This window comes from Lipophrys pholis, assembly GCF_963383615.2.
Source record: "Lipophrys pholis genome assembly, chromosome: 5".
Lineage (NCBI taxonomy): Eukaryota > Metazoa > Chordata > Actinopteri > Blenniiformes > Blenniidae > Lipophrys > Lipophrys pholis.
The window spans coordinates 13146617-13172383 of NC_137628.1; the positions used below are offsets into that span (position 1 = coordinate 13146617).

At 44.3% G+C, this 25767-nt stretch overlaps 2 protein-coding genes across 4 annotated transcripts; one reads left to right on the forward strand and one right to left on the reverse strand.

The window, feature by feature from the left end:
- Nucleotides 1-225: 225 nt before the first annotated feature.
- Nucleotides 226-13163, forward strand: man2b1 (mannosidase, alpha, class 2B, member 1). Its single transcript, XM_080464269.1, is given in 25 exon segments — nucleotides 226-343; nucleotides 534-636; nucleotides 1418-1440; nucleotides 1442-1571; nucleotides 1574-1591; nucleotides 1673-1866; nucleotides 2845-2977; nucleotides 3086-3231; nucleotides 4409-4608; nucleotides 4697-4817; nucleotides 5492-5570; nucleotides 5785-5894; nucleotides 5967-6074; nucleotides 6723-6839; nucleotides 7848-8030; nucleotides 8138-8235; nucleotides 8543-8663; nucleotides 9267-9385; nucleotides 9457-9558; nucleotides 10224-10311; nucleotides 10385-10465; nucleotides 10574-10798; nucleotides 11376-11525; nucleotides 11607-11709; nucleotides 11917-13163. Coding segments are annotated over 24 exon segments (2832 nt in total). The 5' UTR covers nucleotides 226-343; nucleotides 534-557; the 3' UTR covers nucleotides 12021-13163.
- trmt1 (tRNA methyltransferase 1) lies at nucleotides 12953-25468 on the reverse strand. 3 transcript variants are annotated; one of them, XM_080464270.1, is made up of 16 exons: nucleotides 25272-25456; nucleotides 23714-24061; nucleotides 21905-22094; nucleotides 20311-20498; nucleotides 20089-20204; nucleotides 19167-19279; nucleotides 17544-17692; nucleotides 17391-17474; nucleotides 16897-16966; nucleotides 16267-16401; nucleotides 16088-16173; nucleotides 15625-15733; nucleotides 15447-15523; nucleotides 15050-15169; nucleotides 14069-14183; nucleotides 12953-13401 (listed from the first exon to the last, which is right to left on the reverse strand). In XM_080464270.1, the coding sequence occupies exons 2-16, from the start codon at nucleotides 24046-24048 to the stop codon at nucleotides 13336-13338; spliced, it is 1953 nt and encodes a 650-aa protein (XP_080320396.1). In that variant the 5' UTR covers nucleotides 24049-24061; nucleotides 25272-25456; the 3' UTR covers nucleotides 12953-13335. The 3 variants fall into 3 exon arrangements, with proteins under 3 accessions (XP_080320396.1, XP_080320397.1, XP_080320398.1); XM_080464271.1 differs by having other exon boundaries at nucleotides 13127-13401; nucleotides 25222-25445; XM_080464272.1 differs by having other exon boundaries at nucleotides 13128-13401; nucleotides 25358-25468.
- Nucleotides 25469-25767: the final 299 nt, after the last annotated feature.

The window sequence follows — 25767 nt, forward strand, 5'->3', positions numbered from 1 at the left end:
TATCATTTAATTGTTGATCGTTACATGCCTTTGCACGCAAAACTTATATATGTCAACAAAATATTAAAAAAAAAGTTCTGTGGTCTAACCTGACAGTCAGCACTGAGGGAAACTCTCTTTACCGCAGCCCCCACCTCCTGGTGGTACCGCCCCTGTGGAGGCGCTGTCACGTGACCGCGGCGACATAAACAGAAATCACGTGACTGAAGGGAAAGTTTCCACCATGGCGGCTGACAGGCAGCGGCTGTCTGCGGCTCTGCTGCTCCTCTTCCTCCTCTACAGGGGCCTCTCTGCCTTCCCCCTCGGCCAGGAGGAGAGCGCGGGGGTCTCCTGCGGATACCAGGTGGGTTGACTTTAAAAACACACGATACAGTAAGGTACTTTAATAGTTTAGTATGATACTTCCTGTCATCTGGAAACTGGTAATAACATGTCTCTGCTGTGTGTGTGTGTGTGTGTGTGTGTGTGTGTGTGTGTGTGTGTGTGTGTGTGTGTGTGTGTGTGTCTGTGTCTGTGTCTGTGTGTGTGTCTAGTCATGTCACCCCACCAAGCCCAACATGCTGAACGTCCACCTGGTTCCTCACACACACGACGATGTCGGCTGGCTCAAGACTGTGGACCAATACTACTATGGAGGTCTCTCTCTCTCTCTCTCTCTCTCTCTCTCTCTCTCTCTCTCTCTCTCTCTCTCTCTCTCTCCTCTCTCTCTCTCTCTCTCTCTCTCTCTCTCTCTCTCTCTCTCTCTCTCTCTCTCTCTCTCTCTCTCTCTCTCTCTCTCTCTCTCTCTCTCTCTCTCTACAAGTCGTCTCCTGATTAAAGTTTGAGTGACAGCAGGTCAACTGTTGTTGTTGTTGTTGTTGTTGTTGTGCAGCTCCAAAGTCCCATCATTCAGCAAAACAGGCAATTTAGTTTTTTAAAGTTATTAAAAGCTGATTTAGATGAATAAAACTGTTGATTTAAGTATAAAACCTAAAAAGGCCTTTACCTTTCTCTCTCAGAAGTCCTTGTTACAGCTCAATGTGTTTACTGGTTTTCCCGTCATGTGTGTTTTATAGGGAAGCGCCTGTTTCCTCCTGCAGGTGATCCTCACTTGTGTCTCATTTTTACAATAACAAGGGCCTTTCACAATATTTTTTTGACCTTTTGATTTACAAAGTCATCTGACACGTTGTGTTTGTCATTTATAGACCAATCCTGGTTGGAGTTGTGTTTTTGTTTTTTTTTAGCTCCCACTACATATGTCCTAGTATCTTTTGTGTGTGTGTGTGTGTGTGTGTGTGTGTGTGTGTGTGTGTGTGTGTGTGTGTGTGTGTGTGTGTGTGTGTGTGTGTGTGTGTGTGTGTGTGTGTGTGTGTGTGTGTGTGTGTGTGTGTGTGTGTGTGTGTGTGTGTGTGTGTGTGTGTGTGTGTGTGTGCAGATCGTAACGACATCCAGCACGCGGAGCGTCCAGTACATCCTGGACTCGGTGGTGGACCAGCTGCTGAAGAACTCTGACCGGCGCTTCATCTACGTGGAGACGGCGTTCTTCTTCCGCTGGTGGAAGCAGCAGAGCCCCGGCATGCAGCAGACGGTCAACAGCTGGTCAACGAAGGTCTGTGAGCTGAAGCGTCACCGCGACATTCACACGGATGAGTTTCGCCTTTAAAATCCTCCTCTCGTCCTCCTCGCTCAGGCCGTTTGGAGTTTGTGAATGGCGGCTGGTGCATGAGCGACGAGGCCACCACGCACTACAGCGCCGTCATCGACCAGATGACGATGGGCCTGAGGTTCCTCAACGAGACCTTCGGGCTGTGCGGGCGACCCCGCGTCGCCTGGCACATTGACCCCTTCGGCCACGCCCGGGAACACGCCTCCATGTTCGCACAGGTCACTTAGACCAGATTTCCTCTTAAAGCGTCTTTGCTTTCTTTATTTAAACTCCAGTACATTAGAAGTGTTCAGTTAAATTGGGGAAAAAAACCATTAAAACTGCAGATAAACTAGTTTTGATCTCTTACAATCAGTACTTCAATTTTGAAGGAGAAGCTTCTAGTTTATTTAGCAGTTAAAAACTGTTAAATACATTAAAGTAAAGTTTGGAAATAAATTTATTTTCCTCTTATAACTTGATCTAGATGCATTCTTTGCTGTTTTTTTTCATGTAATTCAGTTTTTACGGGTTTATTTCCTGTATTTTATGTGTTTTCACAAAAAAGTCAATACATGAAGTAAACTAAAGAGTAAAACACATGGAATTTAAAAATTGTAATAAGAGTAAATGAATAATCCTAAATTAAATGAATAAATAAGAAAACAAAATATTTATGAAAAAAATTTTAAATCTGAAAATTAAATAAAAACTAAAAGTAAAATAAATTAATTTATTGAAATGACCAAATGTCAAACATTTTGAAAACAAAATAAGAATAGATGCTAAAAGTTAAATTATTTGAATTAAAAATGTATTCCAAATATACAACATTTAACAAATCAATAAAGAATGAATAAATAATAACTAAATTACTAAAAGTAAAATATATTTTAAAAAAAAACATAAAAAATGTAAATAAAAGAATAAATTAAGAGATTAGGTGTCAATCAAAATGTTTATTTAATATAAAAAGAATGGATGTTATGTGGCTTAAACTTAATTATTTACACCTTTTCACAGAGAAACACAGTATAACAAAATAAACATGAAAGGTCAACAATTCATTCCCATTTTCACCAGAATGTCATCTTTACTTTAGACAGACGGACAGACAGACAGATATGTGTGCGTCTGTAGAAAGTAAACAAGGTAAACGTATCAATCAAAGTGTCAGAAACACGAGCGATATTTCTTTGATGTGCTCCTGGTTCCAGATGGGCTTCGACGGTTTCTTCTTCGGCCGGGTGGATTACCAGGACCGGGATCGCCGGATGAGCGCGCGGGAGCAGGAGCTGCTGTGGAGGGCCTCGGACAGCCTGGACCCCCCGCTGGCCGACCTCTTCACCGGTAAAGGGAGACGCAACGTTACCCAAGACCTCTCCTGAGACAAACGTCCTCAACTCCCTCTCCACCCTCACCCCTCTCCACCCCCCACCTCCACCCCCACCACCACAGGGATCCTGCCCAACGGCTACAACCCCCCCGAGGGCTTCTGCTGGGACCAGTCCTGTGACGACCCGCCGATCCGGGACGACCCCGACCTGGAGGACTACAACGTGGACGACGTGGTGCAGCGCTTCCTCACCATCGCCAACAGCCAGGTGTCTCACTCTATGTCACGATTACATTAACTGTTCTTTAGTTACTTTATAAGTGTTCTGGATTAATCCCACTTTTTTATATTCAAACATCAAATTATGAATGCGCAGTGCATGGAAACCTCATTTATTCTGGTTCCCTCAGTTTATTTTTACGTGTTGACATCACCGTGACATTACTTTTTGAAGTTATTTCATCATTTTTGTGGATTAATCAGGAATAATCCCACTTTTCTTTCTTATTTGAACATTATTTTAGCAGAGCATGAAGGCACAGTGTATCGAAACATCATGAATTTAACTTCACTGTCACTTTCTACGTGTTTCTCTCCCACTGGCGTTATGTCTTTTTAGTTGAATAATCTATGTGGATTAATCATGGTTAATCCCAATTTTCCTTTCGTATTTAAAGATTAGATTAGACGAGTGTGAATGAACAGTGCATAGAAACAAATAGTTTTATTTAGTCTTTTTCTACATGTTATCACAGTAAAAAAAAATGTTGAATAATAATTTTGTGGCTTAATCCCATTTATTCCCACTTTTCCTTCTGATATTTAAACATTAGCCTGGCAGAGCATCGGTACGCAGTGCATGAAAACATCACTTCTTTCAGTTCACGCAGTCTTTTCCTATGTTTATATCCCAATAACAATTTCTTTAGTTGAGTACGAATTTTTCTGGATTAATTGTGATTAATCCCACTTATCTTTCGTATTTAAACAATGTGTCAAAACGTCGCCTATTTTTAGTCTTTGTCAACAGGTTGACATCACAGTAACTTTAAAATGTGCTAATATGTAATTCAGTCAAATCTTTCTTCTTTTGTGCATTTCTCCTGTTAATTTCTCCTTTTTAGATTTCAGTGTCCTGGATTATTTGACTGCCCCGGTGTGCACACTTATCTTTTAGTTACCCACAGTTATTCTCAGAAAGCTTCCCACAGAGACTGTGTATCGATGTAATGTCTCTCTTCTTTTTTTTTTTATGACACAACATCCATCCGATAACCATTTCATCACCGTTTTGAGTATGAACAGTTCCTTAATCTGGGAGGAAAACAAATAAAAAAAAAAAAACACAGAATGATCCACTAATCCTCTAAAAAAAAAGTCAGAGCAGGAGTTTAATTTCTGTTGATCTTGAGAGATGAGACCATAACGTGTGACTTCCGTTTCAGGCTGCCGTGTATAAAACCAACCACATCGTCATGACCATGGGCTCAGACTTCCAGTATGAAAACGCCAACCTGTGGTACAAGAACCTGGACAAGCTGATCCGCTACGTGAACGGCGAGCAGGCCAACGGCGGCCGGGTCAACGTGCTGTACTCCACGCCGTCGTGTTACCTGCAGGAGCTGCACCGGGCCAACCTCTCCTGGTAACGAGACCAGACCTCTGAAACAGAGCTGTGGCGTTTCGTTTGGCGTGGGCATCATCATCGGTCCGTTTCTTCTCTTTCCTCCCAGGGCTTTGAAGACGGACGATTTCTTCCCGTACGCAGACAGCGCTCACGATTTCTGGACCGGGTACTTCAGCAGCCGGCCGGCGCTCAAACGCTACGAGAGGGTCAGCAACAGCAACCTGCAGGTGACCGGAGACGCAGTCGATATGTAGGAAAATCAGTTTTATTTAATAATCAACAGCCTCCACTCTCAGTAAATGTTTTTTTAAGAGAACATCCACCTGCTCCCCTTGTGGCTTTGCACACTTTTTCATCCAAGCAGCCTCAGATTAGAGTTTTTTGTCACTATTAATAACGTAAAAAACGCGAGCCACAACAGCACCGTTTGAGCTCAAGTGGGCCGGACCGGTAAGTCACAGCCCGGTGATCTGTAAACTAGAAGATATTCAGATGTGGTTTAGTGTTTTCTGCTGACTAGTATTCAGCTGGGAAATCCTCACTGAAATTGAAAATGACTTATTATTTGCTTCATTACATCTCAGTGGTCACTTCTTCACGTTATTGGACATTATCGCACGGCTGTTTGGGTCGCGGCAACTGTTACATCACAGTATTAATGGAAAAGAAGAAATATATTGTTTTTATTGACCTTTTTAATGAATTTGAAGTTTATCGAAATGGAACCCTGATTTCGACACAAACTGGCGAAGAAAAAGCAACAGTAACTCCTAATAGTTGTGAAGATAAGATGAAGAGTTGATTGTTACTGGGCAGAACCTGGACCGATCCAGCCGCTCAACCAGACTGACGGAGTCGTCCTGAAGCAGTAAATCCATTTCTCCTCATTTTGACCTTTCAGACATGTAAACAGCTGGAGGTCCTCGGCGGTCCGTCTTCCACCTCGGGGCCGTTCGGACAAGACGACAGCCTGACCCTGCGTGAGATTCTTCAAACAAACAATATCCAAAGTAGTGTTGTTGTCACGGCGACAGGAAGCCTCCCGTTGTTTGTCTGACATGCGGTTGTGAAAGCCCCGAGTCTGTCCTCAGACCTGTCGGCGTATTGATCCACACGTCCTCCGGGACATTTGACCTCCTGATAAAAGCCGTAAAGTGTTTGTGTGATGTGATACGAGGCGTGGTGTCTGTGCAGAAAGAGCCATGGCCGTGGCTCAGCACCACGACGCCGTGTCGGGCACCGAGAAGCAGCACGTGGCCAACGACTACGCCCGGAGGCTGGCGACCGGCTGGCAGCGCTGTCAGGTAGTGCCGAGCTTCGTGGTGTGGCTGCAGCGTGGCTTAGAAACGTGTTTTGACCGGAGGCTCCTCCCTCAGGTGGTGGTCAGTAACAGCCTGGCCGCCCTCAGCGGCTCGCTCGCCGGGCGGATCTACTGCGACAGTCTGAACATCAGCGTGTGTCCGCTCACCGAGGCCAGCGAGAAGGTAACGCACAAACAGTTTGTTTAACATGTTTCTAAAAGCAGGGGTGTCGAACACATCGAAACACTGAGAGCTGAGACCTCCGTCATGCTGCCAGGAAGGATAGTAAACTATCAGTGGCCTCATGCTGTTTTATAAAAACATGCATAATGCAGCAGCTATTCAAAGAGGTTTTCTGGACATTTCACTGTATTTTGCAACTGAAGGTTTGATTAAATTTGGCTTCATGTTGTGATTGTGGTCATTTAAGTTAAAGCAACTTTCTATCTAGAGCAGCGTTTGGATGCGAATCCACTGCTTTACAAACGAATACAGTCAAGCTTCACAGTAAAATAAAAGAAATGCTTTAAAGCAGGAAATTAGCAATCTTAATCTAAAGGGATTTAAAGTATGAATCCATTTTAAAACCTCTCACATTCTCATCCGTTTTACTGGGTCGACTTTACTTTGCGCTTTTCTCATGTGGGAAGTTGTCGTCCCAAATAGAAGACGTCCTTTTAAAGTTTCAAGTGAAATGTTATTCTCACCCTATTTGACCGGTCCTTCCACTCCAGATGTGACCTTCTGATAAACAACGAGTCTTGTTCACTGTAACTCCACAACAAGCCGCGAGTTCATCCCGATCCGGCTCTTTCTCTCTCTGCGTCTCAGTTCTCCGTCACTGTCTACAACCCTCTGGCTCGGCCCGTCGTCTGGCCCGTCCGGCTGCCGGTCAACGGGACGGCGTACCTCATCTCGGACGCTGACGGCCGGCCGGTGGACAGCCAGGTCGGTGTGGGGTGTGTGTGGGTGGGGGGGGGGGGGGAGCGACACACACCAGAAACATCTGAGGATGCAAATGTTTCACACGTTCAGATACTAAACTATTGTTGAATTAGAGAAACGAATCCGCCTGAGGAAACATCTACTTCTGTCATGTTTTGATATTTATTGTCATAAATGTTTCTCATTATTTTGTGTTGGGGTACTGTAACACAATGATAACTCCACTTTTGGAATCATAAAGTAAAAATTATTTCGACCTACAATTGACTCCAGTGGGTTTTTACAATTGGGGAAAATACAAAAAAAAATCAATTTTACTTCATATTTGTGCATGAAAATACCGTGAAATATGTTAAAGATTTAAATGAATGAAGAGTTCAGGTTTTAAAAAAAGCAGCTCGTTCAGCACAAACAGGACTTTTTCTCTACGTTTGATCATTTCATCAGAACTTGTTGGTATACTGTGATATGGGCGGGACCTGAGAAGGTTAAACAGCTTCATCTTTAATCAGCCAACAAACATTCGGTGCAGTTATCTTGAGTAAACCGGTTTTCATTCAGTCTTTCTCTTGATTTGGGTCTCTGACAAAGGGAATGTTTGGATAACTCGACTTTTGTTCAAGAAAAGAAGAAGAAAAAAAATTCTATTATTGAGTCCAGGGGCTTTTTACCATGGAAAAAAATAAAATAAATGTAATATATTTAATGTTTCTGCTGGAAAACGGTCAAGTATTATTATTTAAAAAAAACTTGATTTATTGTTGTTGTGGGTTGCTTCTTATTAAAGGGGTGACGATTCCGCTGTTTTAGACTAACTAAGCTTTTTAATATCCTGGAAACACAAAGAGAAATAATGAGGAAACATCGACTTCGTCGTGATTTCTTAGGAGAGAAATGACAAAACTCATCGGGAATTAATATCATGAGATTTTTAGCAGTAATAGAGTTTATTTTTTAGCCTCCTTTTTAATGAGAATTCCTCTTTAAACCGAGTTGTTGGTGCCGTTGCAGGTGGTTCCAGTGTCCAGAGCCACCCAGGAGGTGAGGAGGAGCCGAGGCTTCGCCGTCAACGAGCTGATCTTCCAGGTTCGGGCTCCTCCTCTGGGCTACACCACCTACTCCGTGTCTCTGCGGCAGTCCGGGCCTCCAGCAGCCTCCACGCGGCCCCGCGCCGCCACCGTGATCCAGAACAAGGTCCGGATCATCGCACGACGTAGTAGAACAGAGAATATTCAAAGTCTCCCTGGCCACAACATATAATCATAAACATAAAGTTGTTTTTTTTGTGAAATATATTTCAGTTCTTGCAAGCCACCTTCGACCCCGACACCGGCCTCCTGAGCAGCTTCAGCAACCTGGAGACCAAACAGACCATCAAGCTGACGCAGAATTTCTATTGGTTCGTGTCTCTCAAACACTAAACAAAACTTCTGTTTGTAACCGACGCTCCTGATTGGCTCTTCAGTCGGTGAGCAGATGGACTCGATCGTCTCTCCAGGACCAAACGGTTGCTGCCATTGTGTTAACTTAAAAAAAAAAAAGAGAAAATAAATATCATCTAAGAAACCAGTCAAGAAAATACAATAAAGCAGAAATCAAAAGGCCTTTTTTTTTTTTTTTTTTTTAACCTGATCTAAAGATGAATGCAGTAACAGAATAGAAATACTTCACTCATCCGGATCGTATCACTTCCTCTCTTGTTGCAGGTACAACGCCAGTGACGGGAACAACTCCGCCAGCATCCAGCCGTCTGGAGCCTACATCTTCAGACCCAACTCCTCCACCCCGTTCGTCATCAGCAGGACGGCCAAAACCGAGATCGTCCAGGTGGAGACCGAGAACTACTTGTCCACAGTCGTGTCCAGAGAGAGACCGCGATGACGGGGACTTCTCAGCAGAGTGGGACGTCTTACTGTTTGACGCAGCTGTGAAGTCCCCGTGAAGTGGAGGAATTCCTGTTTAGCAGAGCAGCGAGGGACATTTAGGGACCAGTCTGAGCGTGGGACATTTATGGACCAGTCTGAGCGTGGGACATTTATGGACCAGTCTGAGCGAGGGACATTTAGGGACCAGTCTGAGCGTGGGACATTTAGGGACCAGTCTGAGCATGGGACATTTATGGACCAGTCTGAGCGAGGGACATTTAGGGACCAGTCTGAGCGTGGGAAATTTAGGGACCAGTCTGAGCGAGGGACATTTAGGGACCAGTCTGAGCGAGGGACATTTAGGGACCAGACTGAGCGAGGGACATTTAGGGACCAGTCTAAGTGAGGGACATTTAGGGACCAGTCTGAGCGAGGGACATTTAGGGACCAGTCTGAGCGAGGGACATTTAGGGACCAGTCTAAGCGAGGGACATGTGAGAACGCTCCCCATACACGCGTAATGACTCTAACTGTAACTGTGGACATGTGCTTGCTCGGTGTGCAGAGCTCGGTGGTGCAGGAGGTGCGGCAGTGGTTCTCCCCCTGGGTGTCCCAGGTGGTTCGTCTCTACGCCGACAGCAGAGCTCTGGAGCTGGAGTGGACGGTGGGACCGCTGCCCATCCAGTGAGTGTTTTTTTTTTTTCATCTTTCCATTTTGAAATGTAGAATGAAAACTCTTGCTGTTGTCACGCCAGAGACGACCTGGGGAAGGAGGTGATCACCCGGCTGGACTCCAGCATCCAGACAGACGGCTTCTTCTACACCGACTCCAACGGCAGAGAGGTGCTGCAGAGGAAGTAAGCGCCGACTCACCCTGAGGAAATATCTCGCAAGGATTCGTTGTGTCACGTTTCGACTTTACGAGTGGAGACGTTTCTAACCTGAAGCTTCTCTGTGTGAATGTGCGGATACAAGCAATGTCCCTTTCTGGACATTGGGACCGTCTTTGTTTGAGGAGAGCGTTAGTTCTGTTGTCCTCTTTGGTCCTTTTCACTGCTCACACATGACCTTTACAGCGCAACACTGCCCCCACAGGTCAGCCGTGGTATTACTCTGTTCTCGACACATCCGTAATCTCGCTAGAAACAAACCAAATTACACATTTATACTAAAAGAGCCTTCTGTGTTAATTATGACACTTAGTGTAAACCCACTTGGTAGAATAAACACTTAGATTAGACACTTAATATGACAGAGAATTATTAAAGTAGACGGTAGAATACACACATTTGAAAGTGTGTAAATTGTGTGGATGGAGAATAGTTTTCATAGTTTTAGCCTCTCTCCCCGTGGTAGGGACGAGTCCCATTTTGGTATTTTAAAGTAACACCAATTTATTTGACGAGAAAAGTTTCTTCTGGTAAAATAGCTCCATTTTTTTAGAGCGGTAAAGTAGAACATAGTTCAGCTCTCTGATCTTAGAGATTAATCATTTTTGTAACCCGCTTATTGCCTCCTTCAGGAAAGACTTCCGGCCGACCTGGAAGCTCAGACAGTCGGAGCCCATCGCTGGGAACTACTACCCCATCAACTCTCGGGCCTTCATCAAGGTGTGACCGAGTTTCTGCTGCAGGGAGACGTTAAACTCCTGCGATGCTAATCTGCTGTGTACGTGGTGTTCAGGACGACGTGGACCAGCTCACGGTGGTGACGGACCGCTCCCAGGGTGGAGGAAGCATCCAGAACGGTTCTCTGGAGATCATGGTGAGTCACATGGTGTCGGTCACTGCGGACGTCTAGCCCGCGCGCTTTAATCTCTCTCTCTCTCTCTCTCTCTCTCTCTCTCTCTCTCTCTCTCTCTCTCTCTCTCAGCTCCACCGTCGCCTGCTCTACGACGACGTCCGCGGCGTCGCCGAGCCGCTCAACGAGACCTCCGACATCTTCCCGGAGGGGCTGGTGGTCCGCGGGCGCCTCCTGCTCTCCCTGGACCGCCCGGCCAGCGCCGCGGACACACACCGCCCCCTGGCCCAGGAGGTGGTACTGCAGCCACTGCTGACATTCTCCGAGGGAGAGCTGAAGCCCGACACTCGGCTGGAGGTGCGTGAGGAGGAATGAATACACATCATCACCAGGAAGCATGTTTGCTTCCAGGAGGAAGGTCCTGTGAAGAATTGAGTCGATCCATTCAGATCATAATGTTTTCTTTCTCACGGTACAAAGACAAAAGTTTTACTCCAATGTAATTATTTTTTATTTTTTTTTAAAGTAGATAATACCCTTGGAATTTGACTATTTTTGGTGCCAAACCTGCTGGATTTGCCATATTTTCTTTATATTTTGGAATGAGGTGGACAACATAATATCAAGTGGCAGTCCATTGACATTTAATAGTATTAATGTGGCATTTATTTGCAGTACTGTAGCATCTAGTGGCGATACTGTGGTATCATATGGATATCTTGTGGCATGTAGTGGTGATGCTGATGCTTTTCATGACCAATTGTAGTATTTAGTGTTAAATTAGTACATATTGGTACTCCAGAGACGTAAAAGGACAGTTCTGTGTCTCTGCGTTTCATTTACAGTGCCGATATCGGTACCAACATGTATTTACATATACATTGCCTTTCATTACACTCCGGTGGCTTTTATTCACACTCCAAACTGGGTGTAGTTCTCAGGTCTCCAGGCTGCGCTGCCCCCTGCTGTCCACCTCCTGACACTCAGTCAGTGGGATCAAGACTCCGTGCTGCTGCGACTGGAGCATCAGTTCCAGAGATGGGAGAGTAAAGTCAACTCGCAGCCGGTCACCGTCAACCTGCAGGTCTGAGCTTTTCCTTTTTTCAAAACACAAATAGTTCCACCGCCTCCACTGAAACGACACGTTTCGTCTTCATCTGAGCAGAAGCTGTTCTCCACCATGGACGTTCTGGGCGCGTCCGAGCTCAACCTGTCGGCCAATCAGTGGAGAGACGAGATGAGGCGCTTTCAGTGGAAACCTCAGGAAGGTACACAGCAGCTGCACATCTCGGACTTGTACAATTTCTAAAAGAAAACAGCGTTTTTTTTTAAAGATGCTGCCTGGTACATGACGACATGTCCACTGAATGTGGAATTCAGCATTAATATAACGTGAAAGTGGGGAAAGGTTTGGGTTCTTCTTTTCAAATCATGTGCTGGTTTATCACTCTGTGCCTGTTCTCTTTGCTCTCCAGAGGAGCGCCCCCTGCTGAAGACATTGGAAGGCCTGTCCGGGTGGGAGGTGTCCCTGAAGCCGATGGAGATCCGGACCTTCGTCCTCAGAGTCCGTCTCAGATAACCCATCAGTTATCAGTCGGAGGAAGAATGAAGAGAGTCAGAACTGAGAATTGAACCAAAATGAGCCAGAGAATCATGATTTCATACAAGCGTCCTGTTTTAAAGACTTCCTTCGGTTCAGTTTTAGTGGATTTTTAAGCCTTTTTAAATACACACTTCCTGTGCCACCACCTTCCGTCTGCCTCGTCTGCAATAAGCACGACTTATGTCCTCCTGCCACAAATGTAAATACAAATTTTAAATGATTTTGTACTGATCGCCGAGCAGCCGACATTAAAATCTTTTTCTTTAATGTCGTCTGTGTATTTTAGTTGTTGGGCCACACGTCATTGTCTCATTTAACTGAAAGCAGCGAGGAAACGGTTCTGAAAAGTAAAATAATCTGCTTTACAGTGCAAAATATTTACTAGAAAAACACAATAAATGTCAAGCCGAGAAAAGTGAAATGGTTAACTTCATCTACGTTTGCAAATATGAGATGAAAAATAATATGAACTTTATTCTCCAAGGTTTTCAAGGTTGTCAAATTTCAAAGAAAGTCCAAAAATGTATGAAACATTTTTTTTTTTACTTTTTCTTCAAACTGAATTTTAAATATCTAAAACCTAAATGTTGTGAGTAAAGTTGGTTTATATTCTAGAATTTACTATTGAAGAAAATCTTTTCCATCACATGGACCTCGTTATTGAAGATTATTTCAATGTAAAATTTCAACAAAATTTTAAGAATTGAGTGAAAATGCCAAAGATTAATGTAGAAACTTTCAAAATACTTTTCAAAAAGTTCCAATTGCGAGCACAAACAAAGCATGTTTCGAATTCAACATGAAAATATCAAGATTTGGATTCATCTTCTGAAATTATTGCTCGAATCTAAAGAATCTTTTTACCAGAAAAAGTTGTAATGATATTTCAAGAATTAAAAAAATATATACATATGCAAATTTAAGCTTTAATAATGAAATAGAAATCAACATATACTTCATTTTAGTCTTTGTTTTCTCCATTAAACCTTGAAGTTTTTTTAAAAAAACTGGATTTTAAGAGGTTTGTATAAAAATCAAACATGACTGTATGTAGTCAATAAAAAAAATGACCAAGACTCAATTGAAAGTCACACTAAGGACTTTATTGATCCGTTTTACACGTCGAAAAAAAACAAAAACAAAAAAAAACCCCTTTGGCATCAAATAATGGATTTTCTATGTACACAAACATTTTTTCTTTTAATGGTCCTCGACCGAATCAGAACTTCCTGTGAACTTCACAAGGTCGTAAAAATACAAATAAAAAGATTTCAATACATTAGAGGAGGGATTAATCCATCTTGTGCTCCTCCGGCTCGTGGGAGTAGCAGCAGGAGTCTCCATGTGAGCACGTTCCCTGAGAACACAAGCAGGAGACTTATTATTAGCCGTCATTATCATTCCAGTGAACTCTACGCTCCTCGTTCATCGTCGTCCTCAAACCAACACTTTTCTCCTCCCTCAGCCACAAGGGGGCAGTGTTGCCTTTATTTCCCAGAAGAAACGTTCCAGCTGTCTTCTGAACTTGGAATAAACTTGCCCCTCAGTGGTCAGAATTACAACTTCAGACATGGATTTTTACAACATTTTATTTCTCTTCAGATCCCCGAGTCGTCAGACAAGCTGTTCAGTTTCCCGCCTCCTTCGCTGCTCGTGGTTTAACACGGTTTTTTTTTACTTGTTTGTTTATCAAACCACGTTTGGACTTCCAGCATAAGCTCCCACTTCCAACAGTTGTGATTAACTCTTTAACTGCTGTACTGCATGAAGAAGAAAGTGCTAACACCTCCGCCACCGATTGGGATTCCTGCCGACAAGCAGAGTTCATCCCAGGTGCAGGTAAAGACCTTTTCACCTCCAACGTGAATCATTCATGAACTCCCCCACGTGTTCTCATGTCTGTATGCAGCCGGACGATGACTTTACAATCCGGCCCCATTTAGCTGCAGGAGCCACAGGTGAATTATTCATGTTGTTTCTGAGGGGAGGAAGAGGAGGAAGAGGAGGGCGTTTTCATGTCTGACCTGTCTGAACTTCTTGCAGGGGAAGTTCTTCATCTGAGACGCGTCGGTGATTTGGTGCTTTCTCTTGTTCTGGAACTTCTTCCTCTTGTCCTGCAGGTCTGACGAGACGCAGCCACTGCAGCACAAGACACTCAGTCAGGAGGACGACTCAAGATATGTCCAGTGGATTGGAGGAAAAGTCAAAATATCAAGGTTTGGGTTCATTTTCTGCAAAAAAAAATTTCACCCAAAAAGGTGAAACGCTGATATTCAGAGAGTAAAATAAAACATATGGATAGAAGTGCAGCTTTCTAAATGAAATAGAAATCAAAATATTCTTCATTTTAGTCTTTTAACATTTAATATTAAAAAAAATTTTAGAAAAAAAAATAAAAATAAACTTTGACTCAATAGAAAGTCACAATAAGGAAAACCCAACATGAGAACCTTTGGCAGTAGGAAAGGACAGAGAACCTGCAGCCATTGAATCCACAACAAGAACACGTGGATCTGAGCTGAATAATCTGATAATCTACAGATTATAATCTTCTTTCTCATCACCTGGAAAATTTACCCAAACGACAGATTGATGTGTGTTGAGTTCCGGGTTTTATACATATATTTTATGTCTTTATAGGCAGTGTTTATTGGCACCAAACGAGGTATAGTTATGATCACTGGTGGCTTCCGTTGCTCAGGAAGTGTCAAAATTAAACTTTGAACATCAGACTACCAAAACCAGTGTAAAGATTTTAAAAAAGTTTTAATTTAAGAATTATCAGCTCGTTTACTGAACGGAATGAAGAAAACTCCATCTGAAAGACTTCTTCGTCAACAATCTTGTTCACATTCAATTGACTCCAGAATATCCTGGAAGAACTCGGGACAGCTCGTTTCAGGGCTTAAGTTAAACATCTTCAGCTAAAGTTCCACAGACGGAAAGGTGGGATAATCCCGGAACGATTGGTCAGGAGGCGTTTTGGTGGATTGAGTGGTGCTGACCCGACTTTGGCCCGAGCTTTGGGGCCCCAGAAGGCCTGAGGATTCTCCTGGAAGCGAGTCAGGTGGCGTTTACGGGACTGCGGGTTGGCGTCCTCCCTCACTGTGAAGCAGGCCTGCAGGCTGAGGACACGCACGGAAGGACAAACGTGAAAATACACGACGGCAGAAAATAATAAGGACACATAACACGTAAAAGACCAAGAATGACAGATAACAAATGACCAATAGAGACAAATTCCAAACAAACTTAGGTCGAGTAGAAAAACCAGCTCAGTTCTAAAAGGAGAAGAGCAATTGGCCCCCGGGAGGATTTAAGCGAGAACAATTTTGCTTCGAGGGCCTTTATCTCCACCCGTTCTTGAAATAACCTAATGAAGGATGAGCAGTGAGGCTTCACCTGGGCTCGGCGGAGAGGATCTTGAAGGCGGGGCTGGTCGGAGACAGCTTCTCCCTCTTCACGGGGTTCATCTTCTCCTACAACACAATCATCCTCTCAATATTTCACAATCCTTATTTTTAAAAAAAAAAGAAAAAAGGCTGCAGTTGCTTTTCATTCCTCCCACGGCGGTGTTTACCCAGCATCGCATGACATCCCAGATGGCCGCGGGAGGAGCGTCTGTCTTGATGGCGTTCTTACAGGCGTGAGAGAGGGAAACCCTGTGGCCGGCGTGAAGGAGAGCGGACCTGCAGAGTTGGAGAGGAAGAGAGGAAATCCTTCAGGTTCGGCTGCAGAAAAGAACGAGAGAAATCGAGGAGTAGTACACGACTGAACTCATCGGTGACACAGCGGTAGTTTCACACTACTGATGGAGTCACGCACATTAGAAATGCCGCGGATGACTGCATGTAAAGTTTAGAAATATCCAACTTTAAAATCACAGATGCGTATTTGCTCAGTTTTGTTCCCTTATAGGCCAAAATGATTGGGAATCCTCTGGTTGTGAGCCGAAGCGTCACAGCCTTGATAGAAGGTGTTTCTTTACATGGACGACGATTCTCACCTCCTGTGGTCTGGATGGGAAAAAGCCGTCTTTGTACCTGAACTGGAGCAGCGGGGGAGTATTACAGTGGATGGTGCTGCTCAGGCTGTCCACGGTGTAATAAAGAGGGACGTCCTCCAACTCCTGAAAACACATCCCATCGTCCAGCGTCAAGTAAAGGAGGTCGGCACCAAGCTGCCCCACCACATAAAATGCCTGCGATCAGAGACGCGGTACCTCCGTCACCATGCTGAGCATGCCCTCGATTCGCTTGGACGTCCCGAATCTGGACGGGTTCCCCGACACGGCCGACAGAACCTTCTGCACGAAGGCCGAGTCGTGGATAGGCTCCGCCCAGAGGGGACCGCCCATCTGCAGAGGGGACGGACAAGAGGGAGGAGTACAAAACAAAGCAGAGAGGCTTTTACATAGTTCACGTCAGAAGACGGCAAAGATCCAAAGATGGCCACATCTGAGTGCTGCGTTGATACAAATGATCAGAACATGTCCTCCTACCCCGGGACGAGGACAACATGGGAATAGTTTCAGTCATTCAGACAGATTCCACTGGGTTCATGTCAACAATGATTGTTTTTTTTAGCTCATATCAAAGTTAATCGTGGCGTTCCACAGGGCTCTGTGTTAAGATCCTTACTTTTCACAATAAACACGCTTCCTATTGGAAGTATTATCAGTAAGTATTGCAATATCATTGCTATGCAGACGACATGCATGAACTATTTCACAGTTGTTCTGTCCTCGGACCACTTTTGACCGATACTGACTCGGACCGCATGATATTAAGTGAGCATGCAGTATTCAATAATGTTGTTTCATAAAGTGTTAGTGACACTACCTAAACACTACCTGGTGTCTCTGTCCACAGTGTTCACACTCGGGTCCGACCGGGGGTCCGGTGGCAGCAGAATACTTCATACTGAAATCAGACATCGTGAACTTCGTCGCACACAGAATACACACAGAATACACACACAGAACAAGGCTCTGAATTCGCTGCAGCGGCAGTAATTCTCCAGCAGGTGGACGGTGACGAGGTGGACGGTGACGAGGTGGATGGTGACGAGGTGGACGGTGACGAGGTGGACGGTGACGAGGTGGATGGTGACGAGGTGGATGGTGACGAGGTGGATGGTGACGAGGCGTCTTCGCGTCTTTAAGCTATTTTAAACATGTTGCATCTGGACTCACGCGGAGTGTGAGGAGGTTTTTATTTCAAGCTGAGTCTGCAGTGCGAACGTCTGCACCTCCATCACACGGAAAACATCACAAGACCCGGCGTGTGAGTGTGTGTGTGTGTGTGTGTGTGAGGGTGTGGGTGTGTGTGTGTGTGTGTGTCTTACTGCTTGCCGTTGCTCGTCCTCCTGCCCATCCTCTGCATGTGGAAGGACCCGCAGCCCACGCAGTTGAAGATTAGAGCTTGTTTACTGCAACGCGAGGCAGAAGGATAAACACAGAGGCGGCGTGACGCTCGCATCATGTGTGCGTGCGCGTACCTGGCGGAGTTCTTGACCGTGGCCTGCCCTGTGAAGACGCGCACAAACACCCGGATGTAGAAGTCGACACTGACGGACAGCAGGGGCTGGATGTAGCGCTGGTACACCGCGGCCCGCTGGTCCAGACTGTGGAGGATGATACGAAGGGCCTGAAGGAGGGACGGGGGGGGGGGGGATACCGTTTATATACAAAAACTAATTTGGAACGCACATCCGGTGATTCACGTGGGAATTCAATATACGAAACATCTCACAGATTGTTGTATTTATTTGAAATGACGAGGGTGTGTGTGAGGGCCTAACAGCAGGGAACAATCCAGGGTCCAGGGGGAAACTTTGTCCCTTCAATTTTGCAAAAGAGCCATAAAAAAAAAAAAAAGCCAAGCGAAATGGAATATTTTAATAAAAGACACATTTTTTTAACTAATTCCAAGACAAATTAAGTGATAAAATAGGCTTTAGAACAAACCTTCAAATGGAACAAGTACAAGATTTGTAGACTATTTAAACCAGGGGAGTCCGACACATTTCATCTCAAGTGGGCGGACACCGGTGAAATAGTGCAATAATAACCTTGAAATTTAAACTTGTAGTTTTTCTTTGTCGTGGTGCAGAGTATATGTGACGAAAGAGAGTCTATATTTTCACAAAACTAAACGATTGCTATTGCTACAGAAAATGACTATAATCTCAACAAAAAGCAAATTGTAATGAAATCTTCCGGTGGAAAATCCAATGAAATGTCCAAAACCTTCTCCTGGAGCTGTTGCATTGTGCATGTTTTTACAAACTCACCCTTGGCATTGAGGCCAATGCCAGTTTGCTCATTTTCACTGATATTTTAGCCCGGGTCTCAGTGTTGTATTGTGTCTGCGACTCTTAAATAATTTGTTAGAAAGTTAACATTTCTTTGAAAATTGTTTCAATTTGCTTTGTGTTTTGGACGGTTTTGGCAGCGTTTTCAAAAGCAATACTTGTGCTTTAATCTAATTTTAGGGGGGGGGGGAACCCCACCATATTTCTATTCTTGTGCAATAGGAGCAATGAGGTTTGTCCTTTTATTTCAGTCTGAAAGATCAAACTAAAGACGCTGCGTTACTTTTGGACACTAGATGGCAGTGTTGTAATAAATCCAGTTCCTTAATTGTGCTGATGAGAGGGTGTGTGTGTGTGCTCACTGTAATTTAGAGGGGGTGCGCTGAAGTTTTTTAATATTGGGGAGGGGGTGGTGGGGGGGGGGGGGTACCGAGTTACACAACTTGTAAAGAAATGTCATGATCAGCAATAAGTTGTCAGTGTAAAGGATTTTTATACTTGGGCAGTTTTTTCCCCTCAGGCAAAATCAGAGGACATCTTTCAGCGCGCACACACACACACACACACACACGCACACACACGCACACACGCACACACACGCACACACACGCACACACACACACACACACACACACACACACACACACACACTTTCTCAGAATGTGAAAATGCACATGCAGTACTTGAACAGACATGTCAGCATTTCCATTGTGTCTTAATCCGTGTGTGTGTGTGTGTGTGTGTGTGTGTGTGTGTGTGTGTGTGTGTGTGTGTGTGTGTGCGTGCGTGTGTGTGTGTGTGGGGCACCATTTCATGGCAGTATCTGGCTTTAATGGAGATGGAGCCATATTTGCTGTAGCAGGTCTCGCCGCTGTTTCCGGCCATCACCGCCATGTCCGTACACGTTATGCACAAGAGACCTGAAAGAGAAACGCAAAAAAAAGGTGTGAGACGGCGTGCGAAGACACACAAAAAAAACAGAAGAAGTGAAACGATGAAGCGTTTGCGTTGGCACCGCTGTCAGAGGACGCAGAGAGGTAACTCTGTGCGAGCTCTAACCGTCGACTCGCACATAATGAGTGGAGCTCCTCCAGCCGGGGCGTTTCTCATGGCTTCCAGTAGCAAACAAATCCATTCTGTCTCAGAGACATTCGGCTCATTTGGAGACTTAAATAGGATGAAAGCAAAATCTGACCTACTTCTGATCCAACTGTCAAGCTGATTTTATGCCATTTCTTTTTAAAGACGATTCGGTCCTTCAAACTGAGTGAAAGGAAATAACTTCATTTTCAAATCTATAAGAAAAGACACTGTGGACCAAAACCTTCCATCAGGAGCAGTTTCACATTTAGCTACATCTTTTCTTCTTTTTCCCCCCAACGTGAGCAATCCTAACTAGTTAGAAAACCACCCTGAAGCTGCTGTTCAGTCAGTAATTTGTCATTTCCGTGTTTCACTTCATCGCTGAAGCTGTCCTGAAGCCTCCTTTCATATCTGGGCTGTGTTTGAGGTTGTTCGGCTGAAACATGAACCATCACTGCAGACGAACATTCAGCTTTCTCTGTCTCCTGACTGGCATCCCCACAGCATGATGCTGCCTCCGCCATGCTCCACTATAGGGATGGTATGGGCCTGTTGAAACATGAAACTGCCTCCCCCATGCTTCACTGTCAGGATAGGACTGTCCGACTGCTAAACGAGGGGATTGCTGACACATTTGACCTCTAACCTCCTTCGCTGACGGCCTGCACGGCGGCATCCAGGAAGCACGCGGGGCTCCCGTACGGATCCAGATCGATCACGTCGTAACGTGCTTTCTTCCCTCGCATCTCGTACATCAGCATGCTGGGTGGGGGAGAAAAAAAAAACAAAAACGCAAAGCATATAAGTGAGGAGAAATACCAGAAGACGGTGCAGCGATGATTACTCTCCGGCCTCAGAGTAATCCCACCTGGCGTCCTTGCAGCTGGCCTGCAGCAGGTGGCTGACTCCGTTGTACTCGGCGTTCCTGCCGATCAGCGCCGCCGCCTTGGCTGAGAAGTCGTTGGCGGTGATGCTCTGCAGGCCCGGGACCTCCAGGGCGAAGCGCACCGACCGTAACCCAGAGGCCGCCAGACCCTCCAGGACACGAAGCCCGTGCTGGAAGGGAGAGATGAGATGGCCACTGGTGGACAGTCGAGACAAACTTCTGTACGTACTTCAGAAGGATCCAAACCAATGATCGAATCCAATGATTTACTCTTTAATATATGAAGTATGTGGACATCTAACACAGCTTTATTCATCATTATGTTTTTTTTTTTGGGATAGCTGCTTGACAATTAGTTGAATTACTACCGATGTGGTAAGACTGGACACTTTCAAAGTTGCTGGATTGACAAAATGGCAAGAAAGAAAAACGGGGATTGGCATTATTACTACTTGAAATGCTTCAAAGTTTCAGAAAATACTCTAATTACTTCCGTTCGCCTGGCAGGGCAAAAGACTGTGAAATTACCTGGCCGCCACATTAACATAAGTCATTTGATGGAGGCCGAGCGAGTCTATTTTTAGAACAGGAAGTCCCAGTGGAAATCCAGCCGCTCCGACGGAGTTATGAAGTCGACTTGAGCTGAAGAGCGGAGTCACTGCCTCACAACATCAAATCTGACTTCTTCTGATAGGACTTTTAAAAAATCTATTTTTACAGGGCCAAGGCGCCTCTGTGTTTTATATCTTGACCAAAGTGTTTTTAAGTTGATTTCAAATTTGTTTAAAAAAAAAAAAAAGAGTTTTGAGGTTAACCACATGAATCTACAACTCCTTCATATGGTCAAAACTGCCTGCAGGTACATGAAGCTGGGGTCAAATTACAAGGCTCAGAGCCTGTGAAAGCTTGCGAGAAAAAAAAACTTAATGTGCAGAGAAACCTCCAGAAGATCAAACAGCTCCTTTCAGACAAAAAGCTTGTTCAAAATACTTTTGGAGGCATGTATCAAAAGTTACTTTCATAGTTTTTCTTAACATGTAAAAACCAAAAAGTTACTTTTTTTTTTAAGCAGTATCTTATCAATTTTGACCGTGAACACAAACGTGGCATGTCTTCAGATGCAGGTGGGGTAAAGGAGGGAAGGTCTCATGTTGGAATGCAGCGTTTAGGCAGAAGAGACCTTCGAGCCTCTGCAGCAACTGAAAGAATGTGCCTTTACATCACGGCACCCTGTCGGTCAGATTATTCAGGAACGGCCACCACAACTCAGCCACTGTGAAAAATAAGCTGAACCGCAATGCAAGAGAATCGGCACGTGAGGATTCTGACTGGATATTAAAGAATTCAAGACTCAATGAAACGTCTTACCAGCAGGCCGCCAAAGAAATGTTTGGACGGGATTCCACTTTGAGCCGGGAGTTGTTGAAATCGTTATCATTTGCCCGCCTCTTTCACGCTTCTTTAACTTCCAGTCTAGTTTCTGATGATAGTCACTCTGATTCCAGGTAGTGCAACTCATCCAATGTCTCCTAATCAAGAAACGAAGCAGCGTGATCGCAATCTAAGTCGTTCGTACCTCACACTTCTCGCCGGCTGCTGCGATCGCGGCCGGCTCCACCGCTCCGTTTGCCTCGTCCGCCTGCGCGTCGGCCTCGCTCGCCTCCTCCGCCAGCGACACCACCACCCTCTCTTTCTCCCCCGGCACCGCCAGCCGGACGCCGCGCTGAGCCAGCACTTCTCTGGCAAACTCTGTGATCACAGCACATCTGGAAAGGACGAGACCGTAGGATGGCGTCAGGAGAACATGGGAGACACCAGGCCGGGTGGGAAGGACTTCTCCTGCTCTGCATCTTCAAGGTTTCTCCAAAACTTTGAAATTCAGTTTCATTCAAATTGATTAAAATTAATTTTGAACTGAAGTCGACGGAAAGTTTATTTGGAGCAAAAACAAAAGTAGTGAGTGACATTTTTTATTTTTTTTTTTCCTGGTCCAGATGGCTCCACCATGTGGCTGCAACACACACACACACACACACACACACACACACACACACACACACACACACACACACACACACACACACACACACACACACACACACACACACACACACACACACACACACACACACACACACACACACACACACACACACACACACACACACACACACACACACACACACACACACACAGTATTTCATGTCGTTTCCCAGACTTTCAGAGTGTAATTATTTTTAAAAAGTGCATTAAAGTAAATCCATTTCGGATTCAGCTCACATGCACAGCTCTCAGGATGTTCTCTTAGCGGTAATATGCAAGTTCACGTAGTATAACCTTTAAATGTCGGAATAAGAAACTTCAAGCTGCGTTAATGAGTGTTACCGTTTCCCCGTTACCATGGTAACGGGGACAAGATGTTTGCACCTTGTTTATGTATATTTTTCCTCAAATAAGATAGTTTTCTTAAGATCACCAGGTTAAAATACACGTTGACTTTAAAGCTGTAGCTAGAATTTTAGTAATGCCAATATTTTGCACATGGCAGCAGCGACGAGTCGAGACGTCTTTACGTCTTGAGAAAAAAATGAAGCGATGTACAGATTGTCAGCGGCTCAGCGTTGCGGAATTTCCTGTTGCAGTCACTTCTTCCTCGGGGGAAATAGCAGATGACGTATTATAATGCTGCCGTCTAGTGTCTAAAGAGGGAAGTACTTCTGTTGTAACGTGACTAAGGTTTTTATTTGTTTGAATAGAACTGGAGATGTTGGATGTTTTTTGTTTGCGCGAATGCGTGTGAATGGATGAACACAGTGAAAGTGCTTGGAGATATAAAAAAACATAAAATGTGCTAATGAAGAAGAGTCTCACAAACCATGCGATCATGAGCCTCGCTCAAAAGTAAGTTTGATTTTTACTTATAGTATATCTGTCACAGGAACCGTTTTTAACCTTTTCAACTGATTTATAGGATTTAATTTTAATCACGTTAACGTTCAAACTAATTTAAAGCAAATTTTACAAAAAATTTAAAAAAGTTTCTGAAAACTTTTGGACCCGTTGAGGACTTCTAATTTAATCTATTTTGTGAACTGATTTCTAAAAATGATTACAAACCATCAGATTTACTTTGGTATTTATTGTGAATGGAGTTTGAACCTCAGAGTGCATCTAACTGCCTCACGTTCCCAGTGAGGTTGATTTAATTCTTCTGTCTTGAGTATCACTGGAGCGAGACTAATTATTAACAAACACATTTTTTAAAAATGCTCTAATTACCCTCGATAAGAAACACTGCCCATCTGCTCTACTCCTCTTTGTCATTTCACAGCTTTGTAGTAATATATGTCGCTTAATGTCACCTTCTCGTTTCACCCACACTCACGTTAAATCTCGGTTGAACTCCTGGACTGGGTTGTAAAACACCTCATTGGCGCTGGGAAACAAAATCGATGCCTTTCCTTCCTTGACCACCGTCTCCCCGGGTAAAAGCCCCACGGGGGGCGGCCCCTCTGGACCGCACTCTGAGGACAGGGCGGGTTCGGGTGTGGGTGCAGGGCCTGTAGCGGGAACCTCTGGGTCCATGGATGTCAGCACCCTGCTGGCAGCAGTCGATCTTCCACCGGTCCACTGAAGCGTCTGCCTGGTGGAGCGGCTGCAGGAGTGATGGAGGCGGCGGAGGGCGATGAGGGGCAACAGACGAAACGTCTGCACCAGCATAAAGACACAACGCCTGGAGACCGACAGAAAGCAGAGCGACGCTTTGAAACAAGCAGATGGACATGAAACAGTGAGACACTTTTCCATAAGCAGATATCAGAACCATCTGGCTTTAATTACTTTAATTAGTTGTATGATTATCTTCCAGCTAAGAAATCAGTTAATGTGTCATTTCTACTTTGAACTTCCTGTTTTTATAGATTTCTGCCTTTTATTACATTTTCTTGGATCTGATTTTTTCAACTGAACAGAAAAAAAAGGCATATAGATCCATAAAGAACATATAGAAAAAAAACTTTCGAAGATGATATGACTGTATTTCAGATAAACAAATGAAATTACATCGGATAAATGAATTTCAGTAATCTTTGGATGGACTTTGACCGATAATGAAGGTGTTTAATTTTATTGAGAAGATACTTCAAAACCTTCTCCCATTCCAAGTATTGCAAGTATTAAACTAGGGTCTGTGCTGGAATAAAAAAAAATGAAACGATCATTTGTTCCGCAAAGGAGTTGACATGTGATCCATTTGCAGGTAATCCTGGTCATGAAAAGGTTCCAGAGGTCATTGTGAAGTCTTATGAGCCCCTAAAACTCTACTAGAGAACTAAAACAGTATAATTCCATTCATCATCTAAATTGCACACAGAGGTACACATTTATTTTGTGATTGATCAACCGTATTGCTTAATCGTGCTGTGCCTAGAAATGTATTTAGATCGATGTTACTGCTAGAAAACTATCTCAGTGTTAGCAGGATGGTCACTTCTGACAAGTTTATTCCCTAAACGTCAGTAATTTGATTGTTATTGTGTGACACAAACACGTGGTTATGCTGATCGGTGTTTACGTCCCTGTATTGTAGCATTCCATTGCAGATGAGCAGCGTAAAGCTGATTTCATTCAGAAAACTGTCACCGTGGTTTATAAAAACAACCTATTCTACATAATACTACGTGAATATGACGCTTCTACACAGTATAAAACCACGTAAAGAACTTCAGTCAGCACGTTTGTCTTTGAGGTTTCAACACAAAGTTGAAACAAGCATTATTGCCAGCCATGCAAACCGTTTCTAGCTTTGATTGCGAGGTGAATCCATTTTTCAGCACAACGTCGAGCATTCAAACGAAGGAAATTGAGCGTTTTGTGTGCTTTAAATGAACTCACTTTCTTAGGATAAGCGTTTCAGCTAACAAAGCTAAAACCAACGCATTTACCTGTAACTCTTCCTGTATGTGCACAGTGCTGCTGTATTCTCTTTGTTTTACAGATTAAACCGGTATTAACAATATACCAAACGTACAGTTCGTCTGTACGGCGAATTAGCTGCGGATTACAGAGCTGTCACGTTACCGCCAGGGCGCCGCCATGTTGGAAGTGCATCTATAGAAGCCTGTGAGGGACTCGCCAAAGCGCGAAATGTCCCTGCGCCCCCTACGGCGGAGTCGTGTAACTGTGGGGAAAACCGGTGTAACATGAGGACAAGACGGAGAGGGTCGATCAGTCAGCCGCTGCACTCATACTGGCCTACTTTCCCCCGCCAGTGAACATGTGAGCCGCCTGGAAAACACATCAGTCTGCTTTCATGAATAATCTAATTTAATCTTTAGTGATGCATTCTGATGAAAAGGCTAAACATAGCCTATATGGATTAACCACAACATCCCAGGCCTGAGAAGTGAAGAGAGAAAAAAAAAAAAAAACAGGCTTGAG

Bases quoted from the DNA above. Each gene is read 5' to 3' on its own strand.
- trmt1 (XM_080464270.1), bottom strand. From the start codon at position 24,048: ATGCTGGTGCAGACGTTTCGTCTGTTGCCCCTCATCGCCCTCCGCCGC. The intron at 17,693-19,166 runs GTGCCCCACACA...TCCCTCCTTCAG, and splicing joins CCAGATACTGCCATGAAATG to GCCCTTCGTATCATCCTCCA. The intron at 13,402-14,068 runs GTCAGACATGAA...TTGTGTTCTCAG, and splicing joins CCTGCAAGAAGTTCAGACAG to GGAACGTGCTCACATGGAGA.